A 21,729-nucleotide genomic window follows, 5' to 3' on the forward strand; every position below is an offset into this window, starting at 1 on the left:
CGGCAGTTGACGTACCTACAACTGTTTAAGAGAACACTACAAATATATTTTATAATAAAATTAAAAACACGTTCATGCTCTATGCGGACAGATTCATTTGTATTGATCTTAGACACAAAATTGTTATAGATTTAACTTTAAATGACGAGTGGATCATGCCATTAATTGTAATAATAATAAATTCTGATTCAATAAAAATAAACATGGAATATTTAAATGTTTATACTATTTATTGTTCAGTTAGTATTTAATCAAATATTATATACCCACAATCCACATATTGATTTTTAAAATTTTTTTATTATATTGACATATATTATAAATTAATTCTTAATTTTACCACTCAAAGAAATTGCGTCATGATTAAAAAGCTAAATCTATATAATGCGGTTTACTAGCTAGTTGCTACTCAAATTACCCAACACTAATATAGTATAATAAAGTCAAGAGATACAGTTGGCGGCTGACTTGTCTGCAGTGGAGTGGCAATATTACACAGTAAGTATATAGATAGTTGACTTGCTGGGGAGTTACAAACGGGTGTTGCCTGACTGCCACCACATAACAAATCATCTTTGACTGTGTTCTTAACTTGAACAGAATATAGCAGCAGCTTAGAAATAAGGGTTTTCTTAGGAACAATATAGTTTGTAATTTGTGTACCATAAGGTTCAGATTGGAAAAATTATCTTTAAAATTACATGAATTAATTTTATTTAAAATACAAAAATATAGGAAGAAACTCTGCCTATAAGAGTAATTAAAAAAAAGTGTATCTATAGTTATTATTGTTCAGTTAGTGGATATAACTATATAAGACAATCAAAAAATGACAAATATATATTATAACATTATGCTGAAAGTAAAAAATTATTCAATTTTATAAAATAAAAATATGAGAAATGATGATACATAATATTAAAAGCATATAAAGTTATTTCTTGATGTAATATAAAATAGTTTACTAACACTTGAATAAATATTAAATTTAAAATTATATTAAGTATGACAAATAAGTAGAGAAACTCAATAAATATATTTATAAGTAATAATTAATACTTTTTTTAAAAATTCAGGCATTTAGTAATAATATACAATTATAGAAATTTTCAAAAATTATGTGCACTTATGTAAAAAATAAGTTACTTTTTTTAAATAATCTAGACTTTTTTGTATTAACTATACCATTGTATTTAATCATGTTTAGGAACTAATACTATCAATGTCAAACAATTTTGATGACACAATGGAGATCTTCAGCAGTAGGTCTGTGTTTGGCTGTGATCTTTAAAAATTTTCTAATCTTCCGATAATAACCAGGACAATTCCATGTGGTATTATGCGAACCTCTTCTAAACCTTACAATTTGTTTTAAAGGGCCACAATAAGCATCAAATAAATTTGTCATCATTGATGGAGGAACTAATGTATCTTCTTCGCCAGAAACAAACAATATTGGTACCTGAAGTTTGCCCATTTTCCAATTGGACATATACTGAGACAAAGAAGAAAAAAAGATTAAAAAAATTAGATTATTTTTTTTATATTTCATTAAAAATACCTTGTTTTTGTACAAAAATAAAGGGATATATTTCAAAAGTTCAGAAGACATAAGTTCAATCGCCATATCTGGTATACATGTAAATGTATTCTCAACAATTACACACCAGATTTTTTGAGTATATTCTAACCGAGCAGCTACATCAATGGCAACTGCACCACCTATAAAATAATATGTATGATTAAATATTTATCTATGATTGAAAAATACCCACAGAAAAATGCATTACCTAATGAACGTCCAAATACTATAATTCGACCAAGATTTAGATCATTACGAGTAAATATAAAGTCTATAGCAGCACTTGCATCCATGTAGAAACCTCTTTCTGAAGGTGTTCCTTGTGACAATCCATACCCACGATATTCCAGCATTACTATGTTGCATCTCAGTTCATTATAGAAGCCCACTACATTTGTTAATCTACATGTGCATTTAAAAATATTTTTAAAACCAATATAATTGAGTAAAATATTTTTTATACCTATGGCCCATGTTTCCTGCATTTCCGTGCAAGAATAAAATTGTTGGCACCACCTTAGAAAAATCTCCTGGTTGTTTTATCAAGAATAAGTGTAAACGTGTACCATCTAAACTTTTGATGAATATGTTTTCATATGGCAGACCGTACATTGATGGCTGTGGTACAAAAATACGAGAGTGATCAGGCAGATCTGGATAATATAATAAGTAGTCTTCCGAATGGTAAACAAACCCTGATAATAAAATAAAATAACAAGATAAGGATGAATTATGCTGAAGCACAATACTGGTGTGTTCAACAGTCAACAATAAATAGAATGTATTTACTAACCGACAATACTCATAAGCAGAAAAGATAATGCCAGTAATCCGCCACAGAACCAGTATATAAAAAAAAACGTGATGACCGTGGCTCCAGCACTGAGAGCACTGAACGCCATGTAACAGTTTGTCGACATAGTCCGCCACACTGGCAGGCAAATTTTGTCCTTGCGGACAAACCATGTTTGCAATCTTTCCATCGGAAGACAAGGCCAACTAATGGAGCGCTACAATCAAGCAAACCATAAATTATTCAAGCAGATAATGTTAAGTACTGTGGGCATTTATTCTTTAAACCACACAGAAGGTAACAAATCTGAATACATTTAACATTTAAGCATGGATGGAACATAATGGGATTTTCACACTTAAATGGTTACTCTCCGTTATTTGTCATCGTCGTCGGACTCTTACCTGCAAATCAAACGTCGTTTTTTTTCCTCTTCGTTTTCTGTCCGCGTTCCATTTTACATCAACTAACAGACACTTCGAAGAGTGCAATTAGTGAAAATCGAGGTTCTGTGCCTCACAAGCAAAATCAGAAAGAAAAGAAATTTGAATAACGTTTCCGAGTATGATAAGTGCCGTAAAAACTAAAAAGTAAATAAATAAAGGGAAAAAGTAATCTCCGTTCCCAATAATCGCTATCAGAATATTTTATTTATATCACGATTCACGATGCGCTTTACCGTGACTATACGGTGGACGGTGTTATCTGCATTTTATACAAGAAATAAGAATATTGAGATAATGAAACTAAACAGGGACAATTAATGGTGTTCTAAACTCTTGTAGAGTTTTGGATCCAGTACGACCAGACGTCGTGTCCAGTATAACTAAAGCAGTTGAAAAGTCCATTGACTATGACCGTAGACGGTTTATTGTTGTTCCATAATAAATTATTAACATCAAAGTATCCAACACAAAATGTTCTGTTATCATGTCAAGGGTTTATTGGATAGTATCTATAGCTGCTGAGGTTTTGCGGTTGTTGTAATCTATTGAGATAAAAAATAAATATTAAATGCACAAATATGGTCACGTTATCTAATATTATAGTCGTGTGACAGACATTCAAAATATATTGAACCGAGCCACCGACCACGATTTAAGTTATTCCTTAGTTCATAATTTAGAGTTTTCTATGCTTTTAGTTATTGCTTATTTAATATTAGTCATTACCTAGTTCCCTGACAAGTGTAAGTTATCTACGTTCAATATATTATTTCGGTATTTTAGTTCAATTTCTGAATCGTTTGCTAAAGAAACTATTGACATCACTATTCGTTGTTCGAAAAATGTGCCGTTGTCTGTTGTCTAAGCGCTGGTTTGTGGCCACCGTTGGCCGCACTTACGACGTTTCACATAGCCATCATCGTCTCCAACGGTTCTACTCGAATAGGAACGTGTTGAAGTTGTATGAACGACAAATCATACAAAACATGTTTCCCGATAATTCTAGGTAACATCAACTTAAAAATGGAATTTAATTGTTCATATTGAACTTAATGTTTTAACAAAATAATGTACCATTGTTATTATATTCCAGCAATGAAATAATTGATTTATTGACAAAGAGAAACCAATGTGTTTATGCCGGATTTGACCCGACAGCGGACAGTTTACATATAGGAAACTTACTTGTAATTATGAACCTATTACATTGGCAGCGTGCCAATCATAAAGTTATTGCATTGGTCAGTCATTAGTTATTTATTTTATGCGTGGTTTTATAAATTGTTCAGTTTTATAATAAATTTTAGATTGGTGGCGCCACAGCTCAAATAGGTGATCCAAGTGGAAAATCAAAAGATCGTGATAAACAGTCTTCACAAATGTTATTCCATAACATTAAAGGCATTACCCGCAGCTTACAATCCATATTTGACAATCATGCAAAATACTTCTGGAAACAAAAGGATCCTCTGCCAGAGCCAATGTGAGCATTTAGAGGTACTCTTGTTGACTTGGCTTGATTTTTTGATTAAAATAATTTAAAACTAATTGCTATTCTATATGAGCAATATTATAATGATAAACATTGGTAATATTCTATTTTTAAAAAGCAATTATTGAATATTAAATATTTATACATTTAATGATTTTGATAATTTGGTGTTTATAGAATAATTAATAACATGGATTGGTATGAAGGTATTGGGGTCATTGACTTCATGAACAATATTGGTCGACATTTCAGGATGGGTACCATGTTGTCCAGGGACAGCGTTAAGACACGTCTATCTGGTAGTGGTATGAGTTTTACCGAGTTTACTTACCAGACTTTTCAAGCTTATGATTGGCTACATTTGTTTAAAAATTACAAATGTTTATTTCAAGTAAGTATAACTATATAATTATTTTAATGAAATAAAAACAAATATTTATTATATTTTAGATAGGTGGAAATGATCAAATGGGAAATATTATGTCTGGTCAAGAACTAATTAGTCGACAAGAAAATGCCCAAGTTTATGGTAAACTAATTGTAAAAATGTTGTCTTAATTAATGTCCTGATTTATATTCATTTGAAACGCCTAAAACATTTTGCAAATATTTTCTAAAACACCTTCAAATATTCTCCTTATATTTTCTAAGAAATTTAAGAAAATATACAACAATAATTGTTGTATATCAATATAATATGCTTCATTATGTTTTATTTTTATTTATTTATTTAATATTTTTAATTAATATACACTTGCGTATTAAAATTGTGTTTTTTTTTTACTTTAATCATTTTAAAAACTTATTAATGCTAAATTCCAAAACAATTACAAAATATTTAAATATTTGATAAACTATAAACATACATGTTGATCTTATTAAAACGGAAACAACTGCCTGGATTACAGATTATACCCTATGTTTAGTAAACAGCATGGTAACTTATGATAGAATAACACTGATAAAAATTTGTTTTTGTAAATTTAATGTCTGAAAAAAATTTCTGGGTGCTGTAATATTAAAAATTATATTTTTCACACAACTTACAAAATTTTCAAAAATATGCTTAATAAGCAAAATATTCTTTAACTTATGAAATATTCTCAAATATGCAAGAAAATTTTTCCTACTAAATTAAATTTGAATAAATTGTACACATTTTTTAATCTCATTAGACTGCGTAGACTCATTTACAATGTGTAAAAACAAATAAATCCAGTCTTAAAATATAAATTTATAAACTACTAAAAAATGTTTTTACTTCACAAATATTATTCAAATTAACAAAAAATTAAATTTATTTTATAAATAAATAAAATTGAAAAATTGAAAGTTTAGTTACTTATTCTCTAAAAAATTATTATTAATTTTACAGTGAAAATGAATGTGCAAGTTATGAATTTTCTAGCTATGAATTAATATAAGCTTACATAATTATGTAATTTTTTTACAGGACTTACAGTACCATTAATAACCACAGACTCTGGGGATAAATATGGTAAATCAGCTCAAAATGCTGTATGGCTGAACTCAGATCGAACTTCACCTTTTGAACTTTACCAATTTATGATACGCACAATAGATGCTGATGTAGAGAAACTGTTAAAAATGTTTACATTCCTTTCACTACCTGAAATAGCTGAACTGATGAGAAGACACAAAGTAAATAATAATAAAATACTAAATGAATGATCACTTTTAAACTTTTTTGTTCAGGCTACCCCCGATAAACGGATTCCTCATGAATCATTGGCACGTCAAGTTACCACTTTGGTACATGGAGGTATAGATTAAAGTGTATATATTTTTAACCATTTTATACTGATTATTATGCCTACTTTTTTAGAAGAGGGTCTTCAAGAAGCTTTAGTAGCAACATCGGCATTATATGATAACAGCATTGAAACTCTTAGTACATTGAGTGTTAATGATATTTTAAAAATATTTAATGGCGCAACTGTTGTTGAACTAATGCTTGAACCTGGCCTAACTGTATTGAAAATGGCAATGGATGCTAAATGTTTTCTGACAGATAGTAATATTCTTAAGTTATTATTTAAAATAAATATAAAATGAATTATTATGATACACATTATGTTCTTATCTATAGGGGATGCATATCGAATAATTTCAGCTGGTGGATTTTATATTAACCATCAAAGAATAACCAAAATAGATGAAATTGTAACTCTATCTATACACATTTTACCTAATAAAATTTCTTTAGTGAGAGTTGGTTAGTAAAAATATTTATCAAAAATTACCTTAGATTTATTTTTGTATATCTCAAAAATCAAAAATCATATAATTTACCATTATTTTTAACTTTGTTAATTTCTTGGACTATTATAAATCATTTCAGTATTAATGTCTTATCTATTTTATCTATTTTAGGTAAACGAAATTATTGGATTGTTAAGTGGATAATGTAAAATAAGAATAGATCAAGACTGCTGAGAAAAAAGAGTTGATATACTAGATAATAAAAATACATTTTTGAAAAACATAAATAAATTGTTTATTTCAAAGTCCTTTCTCATAATATTAAGATCTTAAGTCTTGCGGTATAAATAAATATATTAATAAATAAAAAAATTATTATCAAGTTGTAAAAACAATTTAGTTACTTGGAAAATAACTTAAACCGCATATTAGACATAATTTGCATCCATAAAATTGGAACACAGTAGATACAGTCTTGTTCCAAGCAATAGTAAGTAAATAACAATATTTCACACTAATTACAATTTTAAACAATTTGTTTGGAAATAAATATAATTACAAACATTTTCGTACCCCACAGTAAAATGATTAAGAAATCAGCTTTTAGTTGATTTTTTTAACTTTACGTAATAAGACATAAACATTGTAATTTGAAACACATAGTATTCTAATATGTCATGTTTGTAAGTTAAAAGACTAAAAGATTTATTAATTTAAAATTCGACAGTGAATGGAAAAAAATTAAATCTTGTAGATTATTTAATTCATAATGAGAAAAGTATTTCATATTAGGGTACACAATTGATAAGTAATATTATCATGTTTTACCAAATTATGATTCTTTATAAATTAAATATTGAAAATGTAATCAACTGCTATTGATTTGAAAGTATTCATGGAATAAATTTTAGAATGATAAATATTTTTTGACTGGTAACGTTTCAGTCATTCATTGAGTGATTTATATAAACGAAAATTAAATTTTCAATAATATAAATAAATTGGCTTTGGATGAAATATATGCTGCATTTGGTTTAAAACATTAAATGGCTGTTATTTCTTGTTGGTGTAAATCTTGAGGTGAGCCAACTTTGTCAACACACTTCCATAAGCCATATGTCTTTCCAATGGTTGTTTGCCACAAACGCAAAGTTCCATCTTCAGAGCCGGAAGCATATAGCTCACCGTCAGGTGAGAAACGGACACAGTGAACGGGCCCAAAATGACCTTTGAAAGATTCTGAAAATAAAAATAATTATATATAATATATTAATAGACTTTGTTGGCATTCAAAATCAATAAATTTACCAATTTCTTTTCCAGTGGTGTAATCAAATTTATACATTTTAAGATCTTCCCCCCCACACACAAACATAGTTTTATCTCTGTGCAATGATGCAGTATTAACAAGTGTTGGCACAGTGACTTCATTGACTTTTGACAAACTGTAAATTACCACAAATAATTATTAAATTTGATCCCATAAAAATATAAATAGTGGAATAATTATTACCTCTCAGCGTTCCAAAAACTGACACAACTTCCATGTGCAATCGTAACAATAGACTCGTCTCTGGAAACTTCTAAACTGGTTGGTATAGCACTGAATTCCATCTTGTGAATTTCCTAAATAAGATAATAAATTTAGATACTAAAAAAAAAAAATTAATAAGTTCAACATTTGAAAAGTTTTTTAACGCACTTTTCCAGACAAGGGATCCCAAATTCTTACTGTTTTGTCATCAGCACATGAAATTATCCTCCTATCATTTTGAAAGAACATGACATGTTTAATACCAGATGTATGTCCATTGAATGTAGTAACAGCTTCTATAAATTATTATAATAATTTAAGATCTACTATCCTATAAAATAATTTATTAATATACAGATGTCCTTCAGATATCTGACATTCTGATAAATGAAATAACTTTTGTTCTAATTAATATTTTTTAAATATAATCCATTTAATTAACTACAAGCGCTACATTTTTAGAATACATTTTTTATTTTTTAATACCGAAAATAAAAAACTTAAAAATTGATAAATTTTTTTCTAAATATTCAATATAGCCAATTTGTAAATTTGATTTTTAGAAAAATGTATATGGTAAAAACACTTATTTAAGTCAAAAGGCTGATTTTTTACAATTTTTTTAAATATCAATATTTTCGTTAGGTAAATTATAGTAATTTATAGTTTATATTATACATCACATATTCACATATTATTAAAATAAATACAATAAAAAATATAATTAGATTTTAACATGCACTTATTTAAAAATGTTCTTATAAAATATTTTTAAAAAACTTTATTATTATTTGAAATTACAAGGTTTCTAACATAAACTAGATCGTAATTTACTTAACGAAAATATTGATATTTAAAAAAATTGTAAAAAATCATTTGACTTCAATAAGTGTTTTTACCATATACATTTTTCTAAAAATCAGATTTACAAATTGGCTATATTGAATATTTCAAAAAAACTTTTATCAAGTTTTTTTTTTCAGTATTGAAAAATAGTTCTAAAAATGTAGCGCAAGTGTCTATGAATTATATTTAAAAGAAATTTCTTAAAAATATTGATTAGAACAAAAGTTATTTCATTTGTCAGAATGTTAGATGTCTGTGGGACACCCAGTATACCGACAGTGTAAAAATATTTAAATGTTATTCAATATGGATTTTACCTGTGAGATGTTATTACTTATTCAAATAGTATCATTATAAAAAAACAGATTTTTTTTCCCATGAACCAAATTAAATCAAAATACTTATAAAGAGTGCAACTGGATTTCCAAAAATATAATTTCTTCATAAACATTCGGAAACTTAAAAAAAAATTAATTTATATAGGAACGTAAAATTGTTTGTAATTAATAATAAATGAAAATGTAATAGTTAATAGTTATCATATGTTAAGGGTGTCAGAGAATATTATTTTTAGATACATTGCAATGCAACCCCATACAATATATTATATAGAAGTTCAGAAGAAACAAAACAAAAAATATTTCTCAACAATTTAAAATTAGTCAAGAGAAAAAAAATGCAAGAGTTATTTATATTTTAAAGGCATTGAAATGTCGGACTTTCATAATTTTTTTTTTTTACAATAGGTTATTTCTTATAATAGCTTAAAAATATTAAAAATACTTAAGCATTTATAAATGTTTATAGGAACTAAAATAATTCACTTAATATAATGAACATTTCAAAATCAAATTTTGACAAAACTATTTACACATTGAAATAAAAAGTTACAATGACTAAAGTATTAAATTCAAATTTAATTCACTTAATGGCGAGGTAGACTCAATAAATACCATGCATTAGAAGAAGTTCAAGTTTTTTAAATTTAAAAATTTTAATTCAAAATTAGCTTAAAATACCAAAACGGTAAATACATTTTATAATACTCAATAATATGTGATGTTTATTACAACTTCTGTAAATAATTTTTCAAATCTCTATCCAATGCTATTTGCATAAAGCTTAATGTTTTATTAGTTATGAACAATTTTCTCATTGGACAAAAATTTGTAAACTCTAACACCTTTAAGTGAAAATCATTAAACATTGATCGCTATAAAAAATTTTTTAAAAATTAGATTCCAAAAATTATCAAAAAATGTTTTAAGAAGCAAATTGTTTTACAATGAATATTTTTTGAGTCTGTTTGAAGATGTCAACTGGTTCATTAATAGATATTGTATTTTATTACCAGAATTTTAGACATTTGAAAATTTGAAAAAAAAAAAAATGAATTTGTTGAAACAATGAAAGCATGTAATATAAAATTATACAACAACCTAAAACTGTACCATACCCACAATTTAAATTTGAATATGATGTTACTATTCTCCAGTGTTGGGTAAATTACTTTTAAAAAGTAATAAAGTTACTTTACTCGTTACTTAGAGAGAAATATTATAAAGTTACTTTATTCGTTACTCTAATAAAATTGTAATGAAATTACTTTACTTTTAAAATTGAAAAGTAACTCATTACTTTCTAGTTACAAAAAAAAAAAAATTTTTTTACATTTCTTAACAATATTATCATTGTGCCTGGCAATAATGTTACTAGAAATACATTATGTATAGTAAATAGATATAATTTGAAAAAGAAATCAATATACTATAATCAATATAATACAATATTATTATTTTATATTTATTTATATTTTAAATTAACTTTACACAATAGTGTATCTTAAAGATTTTTCACTCATACGTGACCTTTTTTAGAACAAATGTCCCTTGAACACTAAATAACCGCTCTACAGAAGCATTGGATGGTAAAGCTGTGTCGTATTTAATAAAAATATTCTTTAATAATGTCATTGAATTCAAAATTGTAAGATCATCTGTATAAGGAGCTTTAATAAATATATATAGTATATTACTAGACTAGATTGGTAAACATAATAATACCCGCATTATAGACATATTTTTTTTTCAATTCGCAAAAGGTAGGTACTTAATAATTCGAAACTGTAACGCGTTATTCAATAGAAATTACTTATCAAAAGTATTTTCCAATACATTTTTGTAACTGGAAATAATTCTAATGAAATTATGTAACGCGTTACAAGCAAAGTAACGCTGTTACAATAACACATTACTTTCGTTACGTTACTACCCAACACTGCTATCTCAAATAATATTTCAAAATGTAAGTTAATAAAAACTACATAAATAATAGTAAATACTGTTCTGTCAGAATGGGGGTTTGAAGAGTTGAAAATAATTTCCAATGATGTTACTAATTACTTTATGTAAAATATCAATTTTTACTTTCAAAAAGAAATGTGTATTGAAATTAATAATAATTTGCCCCCTCTCAAACCCTTTGTAATTGCTCTTATTTAGGTTGGGGCGGGATATAAAAACAGTTTGCTGTTATAAAATAATCCAAGGCCAATAGGCCAGTGACAGATCGACCATGTAAAGTTTATTGGCTTGTGCTACTGTTACGGACATTAGAAGTGGAGGACCTTGAATAAAAATCATATACATAGATAATAGTGTTGTTTAAATGCATGAGAAAACAGTTCCTGATAAGACTAGATAATACTATATTAGAAAAAATAACAAAGGTATAATATTGTCACTAAAACTCATATGCCCATATATAATAATTCATTCCTCTCTAATAAATAATATACATTAAAATGTTTAACTTTTCCTGTATAGAATACTAACCAGCTGATTTGTTGAGATCAAATATTCTGAGCAATTTTTCATTGGAGCCAGTTGCAAGGAAAACGCTGTCTCTTGAGAAATTTACACTTTTTACAATGTGTTTATGTTGAAAAGATTGCACTTCACCACCAGTTTTTGCATCCCAAATCTGAAAATTAATATATATTAAATATATTAAATATATGTGATATACAAATATTAGACAGTAAATTTATTTTAAGAACATAACTAATCCAATAATTATACTTGGTTTTTACAAAATGCATTCAATAGTTATTTCAGTTATAGTAAAAATGGTAATTTATTTTAACACAATTACACATTTAGTTTTTACACTTAAAAATAATTCAAAATATTTGTCTTTTATTAAGAATATTTTTGGTTACCTTTTAATCGTAATATTTATTATTATCAACAATAATTAATTATTTGTTACCCAATTAAATTTATGTTAAATTATTTAAATGTGTTATTTCAAGACTGTAGTTCTGACTAAAAGATTTAATAGTTTCAAAATTGTGTTTTAAAGATTACATATAGTTATAATATATAATAATATATATTTATACATGGATATAAAAAATAAATATGGCTGATACTAATTATTTTTCAAATAATTTAAGTAAATGTAGTTCTGTATTTAGTTAATTAAGTTTAAAGAATTATAACTTTAGTACTTGCATTCTATTATGTTTGTCTATTGGATGTATCACTAGTTTAAAGTAAAATATTTACTTAAACTGGTAATCTAAGATTAAATATTTTATATACACAATATTATTTTAAAAAGCTTTTAATTGTGGTAATTTAGATTTTAATTGCAAAACTTGGTTTTAAAAAATATAAAAATGATATTATTTTTAATTCATTCAAGTTATTTTCAATTCATTGATATTTGGGAAATTAGATGCAAATAATATACCAGAATATGATAATCAAATAAAAATGTACAATATCGAATTGAATAAAAAAAATTTTTAGAATCATAGAATGTTTTTCAAGAGCTATCCAGGTAATCCTAGCATTGGACGACATCAACTTCCTCAAAAATGAATAAAACACAAAAAAGCCAGTCAAAATTCAAAGCAATGCTCATCGTTTTCTTTGCAACACTGTTTTCAAGAATGGCAGCATAGACCTTTTACTAATAGACCAGTTCTCTTCACGTTTCCACCATGTCAAGATAGGTGGCACTTTTTGGTAACTAAGTTAATCTGATACGGTACAATATATATATTATTATACATATATACATTAAACTAGCAGCAACACTGCGCTATGTGTGACTATCAATATATTTGGCATTGGATGGGTCAGTCAACGAGTAAAAGGTTGCAACATAAGCAACAGTGTGTTGATGTTGAAGGAACGTAATTTGAAGGTGATAATAAGGGTTGAGATTTTATAGCACTTAAAATTGCATAAATATGCACTATAATATTACCTTAAATATCGCTATATGTATATGTAATAAAAACAACAAAATATGGCAAAAAAAAGGAAATTTATTAATTAATATTTTTTTTATCCCTTATAATTGACTATATAACACGTTCAACACTCATTCATTGATAATCGGCAATTAATAACCACAAAAGAAATTGACAAAAAAACCCAACAAAATCAGCAGATAACATAACTTAGAACCTAATACAAAATTATCATAATATTAAATTATACCTATATATTATATATAATGGTACTGTATCAGCATAATCGGTCTATATATTAAATCTATAAATTTACAATTTATTTGATTGGCCAAATCTAAAAACAAAATTTTACATAAAAGACCAATTTTGATTCAAAATAAGTAAAAATGCAAAAAATAGCAAAATAATTTTTTTAATTTAAGTTTTCTGTATCATGAAACACATTTTAGCCTACTCTATTTTTTAAGCATCTCATAGATATGCTATAAAATCCAAACCCTGGTGATTATCATTCAATCTTAACATTTAAAACTAAATAACTTTTACTAAAACAGTCTCGTTATTTTACAGTCATACCTCATAATATATAATATATAAAACCCCTGTAAATTTTTTGTACATAATAAATATAATATATTCTGTGAACATGCAATATTATAAATGTATAAGCAATATTTGAAACACCCAATTATTTTTATTTTTTATTTTTTCAAATAGGTAATCAATTTAAATTTGTGGTTTTAGGAAAAAAACGTTTAAGTGTCAACAGAATATTAAGTTGGTACTTCACGGGGTACTTCATAACATGGAAAAAAAATTTAACTCATTATGTAACTTAATTAAAGTCAGTTAAATTTTTAAATAGCATTGGCTTTTCAATGCCCACCATTGTTTTTTTTTTTATTAATAGTTTTCAATTTACTACAATTACAGAATAACAATTATATGTATATATGCAACCAGAGAATATTTGGGCATTGGTTATATATTTAAATAAAAAGGTAAACATTTAAGTGTAAAATCTGAATTTTTGAAAATGAAATGGATAAAATAAATATAAATTTAATTTAATTAATAATTACCTATTATGTTTAAATTATTTCATAACTTAGAGGTTTTTAAATAATACATTTATTTCATATATATAAAAATATCTTTAAGTCTATGTGGCATACATACATTTGATAAACATTTAGTTTAAGTAGTAAATCAAAAGTACAAGATAAACTATATTCTATTTATGGTAAAAGTTAAAAAAATTTGATAATAAAATAAAATAATGTAAAATTGAATCAAGGTTTAGAATTTTTTAATTAAAACCTGAATTTATTATTAGCTGTTAACTGTTATATAAATTATTTGAGTCATAAAATAATAAAAGAATTGTATGTTATTATAATAAACAAAATTATATCCTGTTCTATAAACATTTATCCTTGATGAATATGAAATATCTTGCATGAACAGACTACAAATATAAAATTATAATGATCTAAAACAACGCAGATTTTATATAAACATTATTATACACTTTTATATAATATAGTAAAACTACAAACTAATGCCACACACAAATGATAATAATTTAATAAAGTGGCTATTAAAAAATTATTTAAATCTATATTAATTTTAATTAAATAATAGATATATAAAAATTTGAAAATATTATTGATGCTTTATTAGGTAAATACATTACAGAAATATCTTTATGATATAAAATGCATGATGTTGGTTATTTTCAACAAATAACAACATACTAAGTAAAATGCTATATAAAATGTTTGGCAAAAACAACTATCATAAAATAAAAATATAATAGGTTAAATGATTAAATAAGGATATTTAGGATTAGAATATTAAATTTAGAAAATACATATTTAAAAATTTGATGGGTAGACTTTATTTATAACACTTGTTTATGTAAAAATTTTATAATTTATTTTAACTCAAACGTTTTTATTAAAATGTAAATAATATTAAGAAAACCATCAATAAAACAACAAAAACAATATGGAAACTAAATAAGTTATTGTCAGAAACAGTTACACAATTCTATTAAATTTATGACATAAAAAAACAAAAATCCATATTTTGTTTGAATCATTCAATTAAGTACAAAAAAAAAAATATGAAACAATTAATATTATAATAAATTTCAAACACAAAATTATTTATGTTAAAAGCTTTATGCTTTAGATTATTTATAATAAAATAACCAGTCCCTAAAAAAAAATAATAATAATAATAAAAAAATAAAAATAAAAAAACTGGACATCAGAGAATCTGCACGAAAATGTAGTAATTTTTGATGTTCATAAAAAAATCCTAATTGGTACCGACATGTTCTGAAGAACAACCCTACTATGATAGTTGCGGTATTCTCTTATATCTTAAATATCTTTAACTGAATGTTATTTCTACAATAAGGAGATACCGAAACTAAGATATCAAAATTCCTAAGCCAGTATATCACTGAATTAATAATATTGATTATTTAAATACACAACTTACTCAATTTGTAATATGTTTATAGTATGTAATATAAAATAGTAAAAATATGCAATTAAAAATAAATTATTCAAAAAAACAAGAACAATTTTTTTTAGACTCATTTTATGCTATGTATTGTAGTAGATTTTATACATCATATTTACACAAGTAACTATACTCTGTTCAAAATAAGAAATGTCTGCGGCTGCGACCAGTTTTCGTTTCCAACAGTCAGATCATGCCCATTAGCCATGATCCATACATATAGTTAATTCACGTCTATGCGCAGTAGCTGGCTGCCACAGGTGTTTCTTATTTTGAACAGAGTATATGCATGGAAGTAACTAAATTATTTTTGTTAGTCTTACGTTTAAATAATTCCTTTGAATTTTCAAATTTTATATATCAAATTAAAAAACACAGATTTTATGAAATTAAGAGCATAATATAACATAGGAAATCTACCCTTATTTTACACTGCCTTTGTTAAAATAAACTGTTGAACATATGTTTTTTTGTGTTAATAGTTAAAACATCTCATAAGTATGCAATGTAAAAAATAGATAATGTGTACAATAAAGTATAATATAGCAGTTTGACAGTTAAAAAAATGTTGTTCGCTATTCAAAATGGTTCAATTATATGGAATGAATTTCACATTTAAATTAACTATATATATATTTATGTAGGTAACAATAATATATTTATGTTTTTATAATAACTGTATGGAATGGAATTAGTCCAATCAATGGGAAGTTGTGGTATACTACTATTTATGCAACCCACAGTATTTTTCTAAATTTATGAGAAAAATTATCAATGTAAAAAATTAGAGGCTATCCTATAAAAATAGTTAAAATATTTCAGTTCCTAAAACAACCGCTGATTAGAGGTGTCTGCTATAGAGGACTTCACAGTATAAAATTAAAACAAAATAATCTAACCTATTATTTAAAAAAAAGTCCTGTAATAGTTTATTTCTTATGGAGAATTAAAAAGTTGTTGATTCTTCTATTATGAAAATCTACCAATTTTTTTTATAATGTGCAGATTTTTTATACAAAATGTTCAGTAATATTGTGATCCCTGTGCTTGCATGTTTTTTCTGGAACTTGGTCATTTCAAATTTAATATTTAGTTTAGATATTGCTTTCCAATTACAAGGTAAGATCAATTGTGTCAACCCTGCTGATATTCTTTGTTTTAATATGTTAGATATTTAGGGCTGTATAATATTAATTAGTGACAACAAATTCTAGGGCATCAATCCTCTTTTTTTCTTTTTCTTGTTGTTCTAGCACAAATAGAATTCATTGAAATATTAAATTATACCTATCACATACTAATTAATAACTATAACTACATACTCAATATTTCAGTGACGTATTTGAGAGGGGATGATGGGATAAATAACCCACCTTATCACCTTGAGTTAAATAATAATTATTGTTTATTAAGGTTCAAAAATAAAAACAATTAATTGTTAAATAAATAGGGTAAAATTTAAGCTTATGTATAATAATTTTAGTGTTAATTTAAAGGCTATTTTATTTATGGTATCTCAGAGGATTTTATTGATATTATTATTTTTAAGTAAGTTATGACCATTTTTAAATTGTTTTTCTTTTGTATATTTTAAGATGATCATAACTTACTTAAAAATAATAGTATCAATTAAGTCTTCCAGGACGCTCTAGATAAAATTCTTACTTTTAAAATTTTATAATATGTAAATTCAATCTAATTTTAAAAAGTGCATAGTAAAATGTATTATTGTAAATGTAAAATTTGACATGTTATATGTTTTAGAAACGCAGACAAAAATTGCCTGTGTGGCGTCCTCTTAATAATAATACTCAATTAATCTTTGCCATTTTTTGTCATTAAGTTGTACCATGAGTTGTTGTTGGCCATGGGGAATAAAAATATACCAACACTTGAACAATAACACTGTTTAATGAAAAAACTAACATTAATTGATTCTGATTTCCTAGTATACTATTGGTTTCGATAAGTATTATAAAATATTTTTCTTTTTGAAAACCAAATAATTAGCAATTAAAGTTTTCAGAACTGAAAGGCTGAAGTTAAGAAAAGCCCGAAAGTCAGTTAGAAATTTTCGATTTTTATACAGTCCAATTATTTAATTTTTCAGTGTTTAAACAAAATTAAATATAATAAAAATATTTTCTAAGAAAGAAGATCAGTTAGTATAATCGTTTATTTTTTAGTTTTAGGAAAATGTACAAGTCACAGGCACATAAACCTAGTATTTGATTAAATAATGTTAACTTGTTACAGTATTAATAGTATTATAACAGTTGGTAGTAATTGTAAGTACAGTAATGACTAAAAAAAAGCATAATTTAACGCTTACTATAATTTTATACTTGAAACAAATTGTTCAGTCTTAGAACCAAAAAGAACTTAATATTTGCACTGGGAAAGTTAAATTAACCTATGTCGGTGTGCCCACTTTGAAAATTAATGTACAATGTTTACATAATAAGTTTGATAAGTAAATAAGCTCTAAAAAAACATCAATTTTTTATTGGTTGTACTAATATTATGTACATCATAGTTCTGTAAATCCAAAAATATGTGTTATCTTAAAGATATTTAATGTAAAGTTAGATCAAAAGAATATCGAAAATATAGTATTTTCTATTTTTTTTTTTTATCATATTTTTACTATTTTTAATTACATATACCCATTATCATATGTTGAAACATTTTCTCTATTTATTGATTGATTTTCTTTTTAACTATATTCATCTAGAACTTTTTATTATTTCATCACTCACCAACTTAAAGGGATCCCGAATAACTACAAAGCTTGAATCAAAAATCAAAATTATAATTATATTGAATAAAAATAGTTAAGTTTATTTATTTTTTGAATAATTCTAACATTATATTAACTGTCAATCTTTTTCATACATATAATATAAGCTGACATATTTGTTATATACTTATTTAGGACATAAATTGTGTAAGTCAACATTAAAAAAGCGGGGAAGTCGTGGAAGTCGCTCTGCTGTACAGTAGGTTACAAGTGGGTCACTGTAATGGATGGAATTAAATTTGAATCTAATGATATTATATCATTATATACGAAAAATGATTCTGAGCGAAGACGGTTTATCTTTCTAGGATATATTAGAGATTAATCAAAATTTTCAAATGTTAAATTTAAAAAGAAAAAAGTCGTTCAAAAGATTTTACCATGTTTATGTAAGGCTAATATTAGTAAACAATTCAAATTTCAAGTTTTTAATCTAACTACAACAAAAAAACTTCCAAAATTAAAATTTCTATAAATAGCTTAAAAAAAAATAGCTAAAATTTTCCAAACTTCAAATCTTAAGGAACAAAATTGAACATACTACAAAAAAGATCTCTAGTCATTTTTCATTTGAAGAAATATTACTGGTAAAATAACTGGTAAATATTACGTCGTCTGTAATTATTCAATATTATAAAATCGTGAAATTGTACGTTTTTTCTCCTTTAATCACTTTTATTTTGAGTATCGTTTTGAAAATCGAACATAGGTGCAAATAGTGGGGCTAGGAGGGCTGAGCCCCCCAGAAAAAAATGATTTTACTACATGATTCACATTATTTAATTTAAAAGCATCATAAGAGTATTCATTATCCTGATAAATATACCCCCCCCCCCTAAAAAAAAAAAAATTGTACCAGATATAACTAAAATATTAATTAATTTAAGTTGGTTTTAAATTTAGTTAACTCAGCCATGGATACCCTAACAAAATCTTAAAAGGTAAAATAGTCCCTACACCATGTGCATATACTTTACACCATTGCGGTTTCATATTTGGTTCTAATTTTAAACTTTTGTTAACTGCTGATTTTGATTAGACCCATTTTTGTCATTTATGGCATTACTGTTATGTTTTTTGATGAAAAGTGTTATGGTTGTTTTAACTTGTACCTAACTTTTCAATCCAATTTTTTGTGTAAATAATGTAATATTATTCTGCACATCCATGCAAAAAAATCCCAACACTAGTATGAGTATAGAGACTCAAATAAATGAAATTTACTGGATACAGCAAATAAAAAATTAGAATTTTCCAAAACCGGTTTTTAACCAGTTACCAATTATTGAAAAACCTAATCAACGGTTATGACTTTATGAGCCATGAAAGGAGGATACAAAACTTAAAAGCTGTAGGTAACATGTGACCAACATTTTATTACTTAAATATACAGAACACGACATAATATAGTGAGTTATGAACACTTTTCTGAATGGTTTTTAAAAAAACAATTCATTTACTGAGAAGCTAAAATATAAACTATCAAGATATTAAAAGAGATTCTAAATAATTTTTGGTTCTATTATACATTTTAGTTGAACTAAACTATATTAAATACATTACTAAGTACAGTAATCTATGTGTATTATATACACAAATGACTTAATATTTATTTGTTAGATATTATGAAATGTTTGATTATACCAACCGATTAAAAACTTTATATTTTTAAATCAATATTATTTAAGTACAAATGCAATTATTTAAATTCAAAAAAAAAATTGATTCTTGATCAGAACTATCATTATTTCAAATAAATAGTTAAACAATGCCCATATACAAATATGTACAATGATCTAGGAAGCAAATAAACAATAACACACAAGGAAGTTAAACTCAAGGCTGAAACTAGTTATTTGTTTGATTAAAAAAATAGTATTCATACCTTAGCTTCAAAATCTGCAGCACCACTTGCAGCTACTGTCGCTTCTTTGTTCAAGGCTACCCCCCAAACGGCACCTTTGTGGCCTTCAAATGTACCAATCCAATCACCAGTATCTCCTTGTCTCAACATGGGTTTTCCATCTGAACCAACGATAAAAACAAATTAATAAACAAACCGTACATATGTCACCAAAGGAATTTATATATTACCTTTGCACGCAGATATTAGGAAATATCCATAGTCGGTGTTGTCGCTGAAATCCAAGTGTACGACGGGCCTGGTGTGTCCGCTGCAGGTTAATGGCGTTTGCTTAAAACCCGACATTTTTCACTTAAAATATAGACAGTTAAATACAATTATAATTTCCGATGTGAATATGTGTATAGGACTTTCAATTAAATCGAAAGAACTTTTAAATTAAATAAAAAACTTTACTGGAGGATACATTAATGGCAACACGTTACACGAACGCTACGCTAAGTCGCAAACGAGTTACTGAAGTTGTAAATAAATGTAAAAAACAGGTTGATAAAAGATTGTGTCATACAGTGTAACCGGATTAGTAAAACAAAATTCTCATATTATCACCTTCAAATACAGTGTGTAACTGATTAACGAACTGAATCAAATCTTTTTAAATTAAAACACCAATTACTAATTTGAGTTGTGAATATTGTGTATTAAATTACTTAATACTTAAGAGGACGATTCACCCGCATGTGTTGTCTCCGTCTTACAAGTGCGTAACATTGCAAAAACTGTTTCGCGCGGGAAAGAACCGAGAAAGATACAGTTATAACTAAGAAACGAAATTTTCACCACATAAAAAGGAGAATTTTGTCTGTGGAATATCGTTTTTATTTTTTCGATATCAGAACTACTAAAAAAATTATTCATGCTTAAAAAACGCAAAATTAATGTATTTTAAAACAATAAGAATTTTTTTTGTATAAGTGATATCGAAAAAATAAAAACGATATTGCACAGACAAAATTCTCCTTTTTATGTGGTGAAAATTTCGTTTCTTAGTTATAAGTTATAACTGTATCTTTCTCGGTTCTTTCCCGCGCAAAACAGTTTTTGCAATATAACGCACTTGTAAGACGGAGACAACACATGCGGTCGCGGGTGAAACGTCCTCTTAAGACGTGAATAAAATAATCTGTAACCACATATCTATATTTATTTTTAATTTTTATAAGTAAATAGTTAAAAAAATGATCCTCGAGGAATGTTTTATAAATTATATTATGGTATAATTCTTTAATTTATATAATTACAAAATATGAAATATCATAAAAATAATAAATTATTACGGATACTTGA

At 25.9% G+C, this 21,729-nt stretch overlaps 3 protein-coding genes across 4 annotated transcripts; 1 reads left to right on the forward strand and 2 right to left on the reverse strand.

Annotated features, from left to right (window-relative positions):
- Nucleotides 1-401: 401 nt before the first annotated feature.
- Nucleotides 402-6,827, forward strand: TyrRS-m (Tyrosine--tRNA ligase, mitochondrial). 2 transcript variants are annotated; one of them, XM_015512228.2, is made up of 11 exons: nt 402-498; nt 3,605-3,827; nt 3,915-4,062; nt 4,129-4,304; nt 4,491-4,704; nt 4,764-4,842; nt 5,767-5,975; nt 6,030-6,096; nt 6,160-6,348; nt 6,424-6,549; nt 6,708-6,827. In XM_015512228.2, exons 2-11 carry the CDS (start codon nt 3,664-3,666, stop codon nt 6,743-6,745), a joined length of 1,410 nt encoding a protein of 469 aa, XP_015367714.2. In that variant the 5' UTR covers nt 402-498; nt 3,605-3,663; the 3' UTR covers nt 6,746-6,827. The 2 variants fall into 2 exon arrangements, with proteins under 2 accessions (XP_015367714.2, XP_015367713.2); XM_015512227.2 differs by lacking the exon at nt 402-498 and adding an exon at nt 3,459-3,477.
- Bem46 (abhydrolase domain containing 13-like protein Bem46) lies at nt 697-3,261 on the reverse strand. Its single transcript, XM_015512229.2, has 6 exons — nt 2,780-3,261; nt 2,376-2,592; nt 2,046-2,277; nt 1,791-1,984; nt 1,562-1,722; nt 697-1,495 (listed from the first exon to the last, which is right to left on the reverse strand). The coding sequence occupies exons 2-6, from the start codon at nt 2,563-2,565 to the stop codon at nt 1,226-1,228; spliced, it is 1,047 nt and encodes a 348-aa protein (XP_015367715.1). The 5' UTR covers nt 2,566-2,592; nt 2,780-3,261; the 3' UTR covers nt 697-1,225.
- On the reverse strand, nt 6,807-20,905 carry wmd (serine-threonine kinase receptor-associated protein wmd). Its single transcript, XM_015512230.2, has 7 exons — nt 20,613-20,905; nt 20,404-20,543; nt 11,751-11,898; nt 8,239-8,366; nt 8,050-8,162; nt 7,845-7,981; nt 6,807-7,775 (listed from the first exon to the last, which is right to left on the reverse strand). Exons 1-7 carry the CDS (start codon nt 20,725-20,727, stop codon nt 7,579-7,581), a joined length of 978 nt encoding a protein of 325 aa, XP_015367716.1. The 5' UTR covers nt 20,728-20,905; the 3' UTR covers nt 6,807-7,578.
- Nucleotides 20,906-21,729: the final 824 nt, after the last annotated feature.

Source organism: Diuraphis noxia, unplaced genomic scaffold (genome assembly GCF_037042655.1).
Source record: "Diuraphis noxia isolate RWA-SAM2 unplaced genomic scaffold, SU_Dnox_SAM2 contig0002, whole genome shotgun sequence".
Taxonomy (NCBI): domain Eukaryota; kingdom Metazoa; phylum Arthropoda; class Insecta; order Hemiptera; family Aphididae; genus Diuraphis; species Diuraphis noxia.

Coding starts and splice junctions, on each gene's coding strand:
- Bem46 (XM_015512229.2), bottom strand. CDS start 2,565: ATGGAAAGATTGCAAACATGGTTTGTCCGCAAGGACAAAATTTGCCTG. Junction 1,985..2,045: donor GCAGGAAACATGGGCCATAG/GTATAAAAAATA, acceptor ATGCACATGTAG/ATTAACAAATGTAGTGGGCT. Junction 1,723..1,790: donor AGTATTTGGACGTTCATTAG/GTAATGCATTTT, acceptor ATTATTTTATAG/GTGGTGCAGTTGCCATTGAT.
- TyrRS-m (XM_015512228.2), top strand. CDS start 3,664: ATGTGCCGTTGTCTGTTGTCTAAGCGCTGGTTTGTGGCCACCGTTGGC. Junction 4,843..5,766: donor AGAAAATGCCCAAGTTTATG/GTAAACTAATTG, acceptor ATTTTTTTACAG/GACTTACAGTACCATTAATA. Junction 6,097..6,159: donor TACCACTTTGGTACATGGAG/GTATAGATTAAA, acceptor CTACTTTTTTAG/AAGAGGGTCTTCAAGAAGCT.
- wmd (XM_015512230.2), bottom strand. CDS start 20,727: ATGTCGGGTTTTAAGCAAACGCCATTAACCTGCAGCGGACACACCAGG. Junction 8,163..8,238: donor GGGATCCCTTGTCTGGAAAA/GTGCGTTAAAAA, acceptor TATCTTATTTAG/GAAATTCACAAGATGGAATT. Junction 7,776..7,844: donor CACCACTGGAAAAGAAATTG/GTAAATTTATTG, acceptor TTTTATTTTCAG/AATCTTTCAAAGGTCATTTT.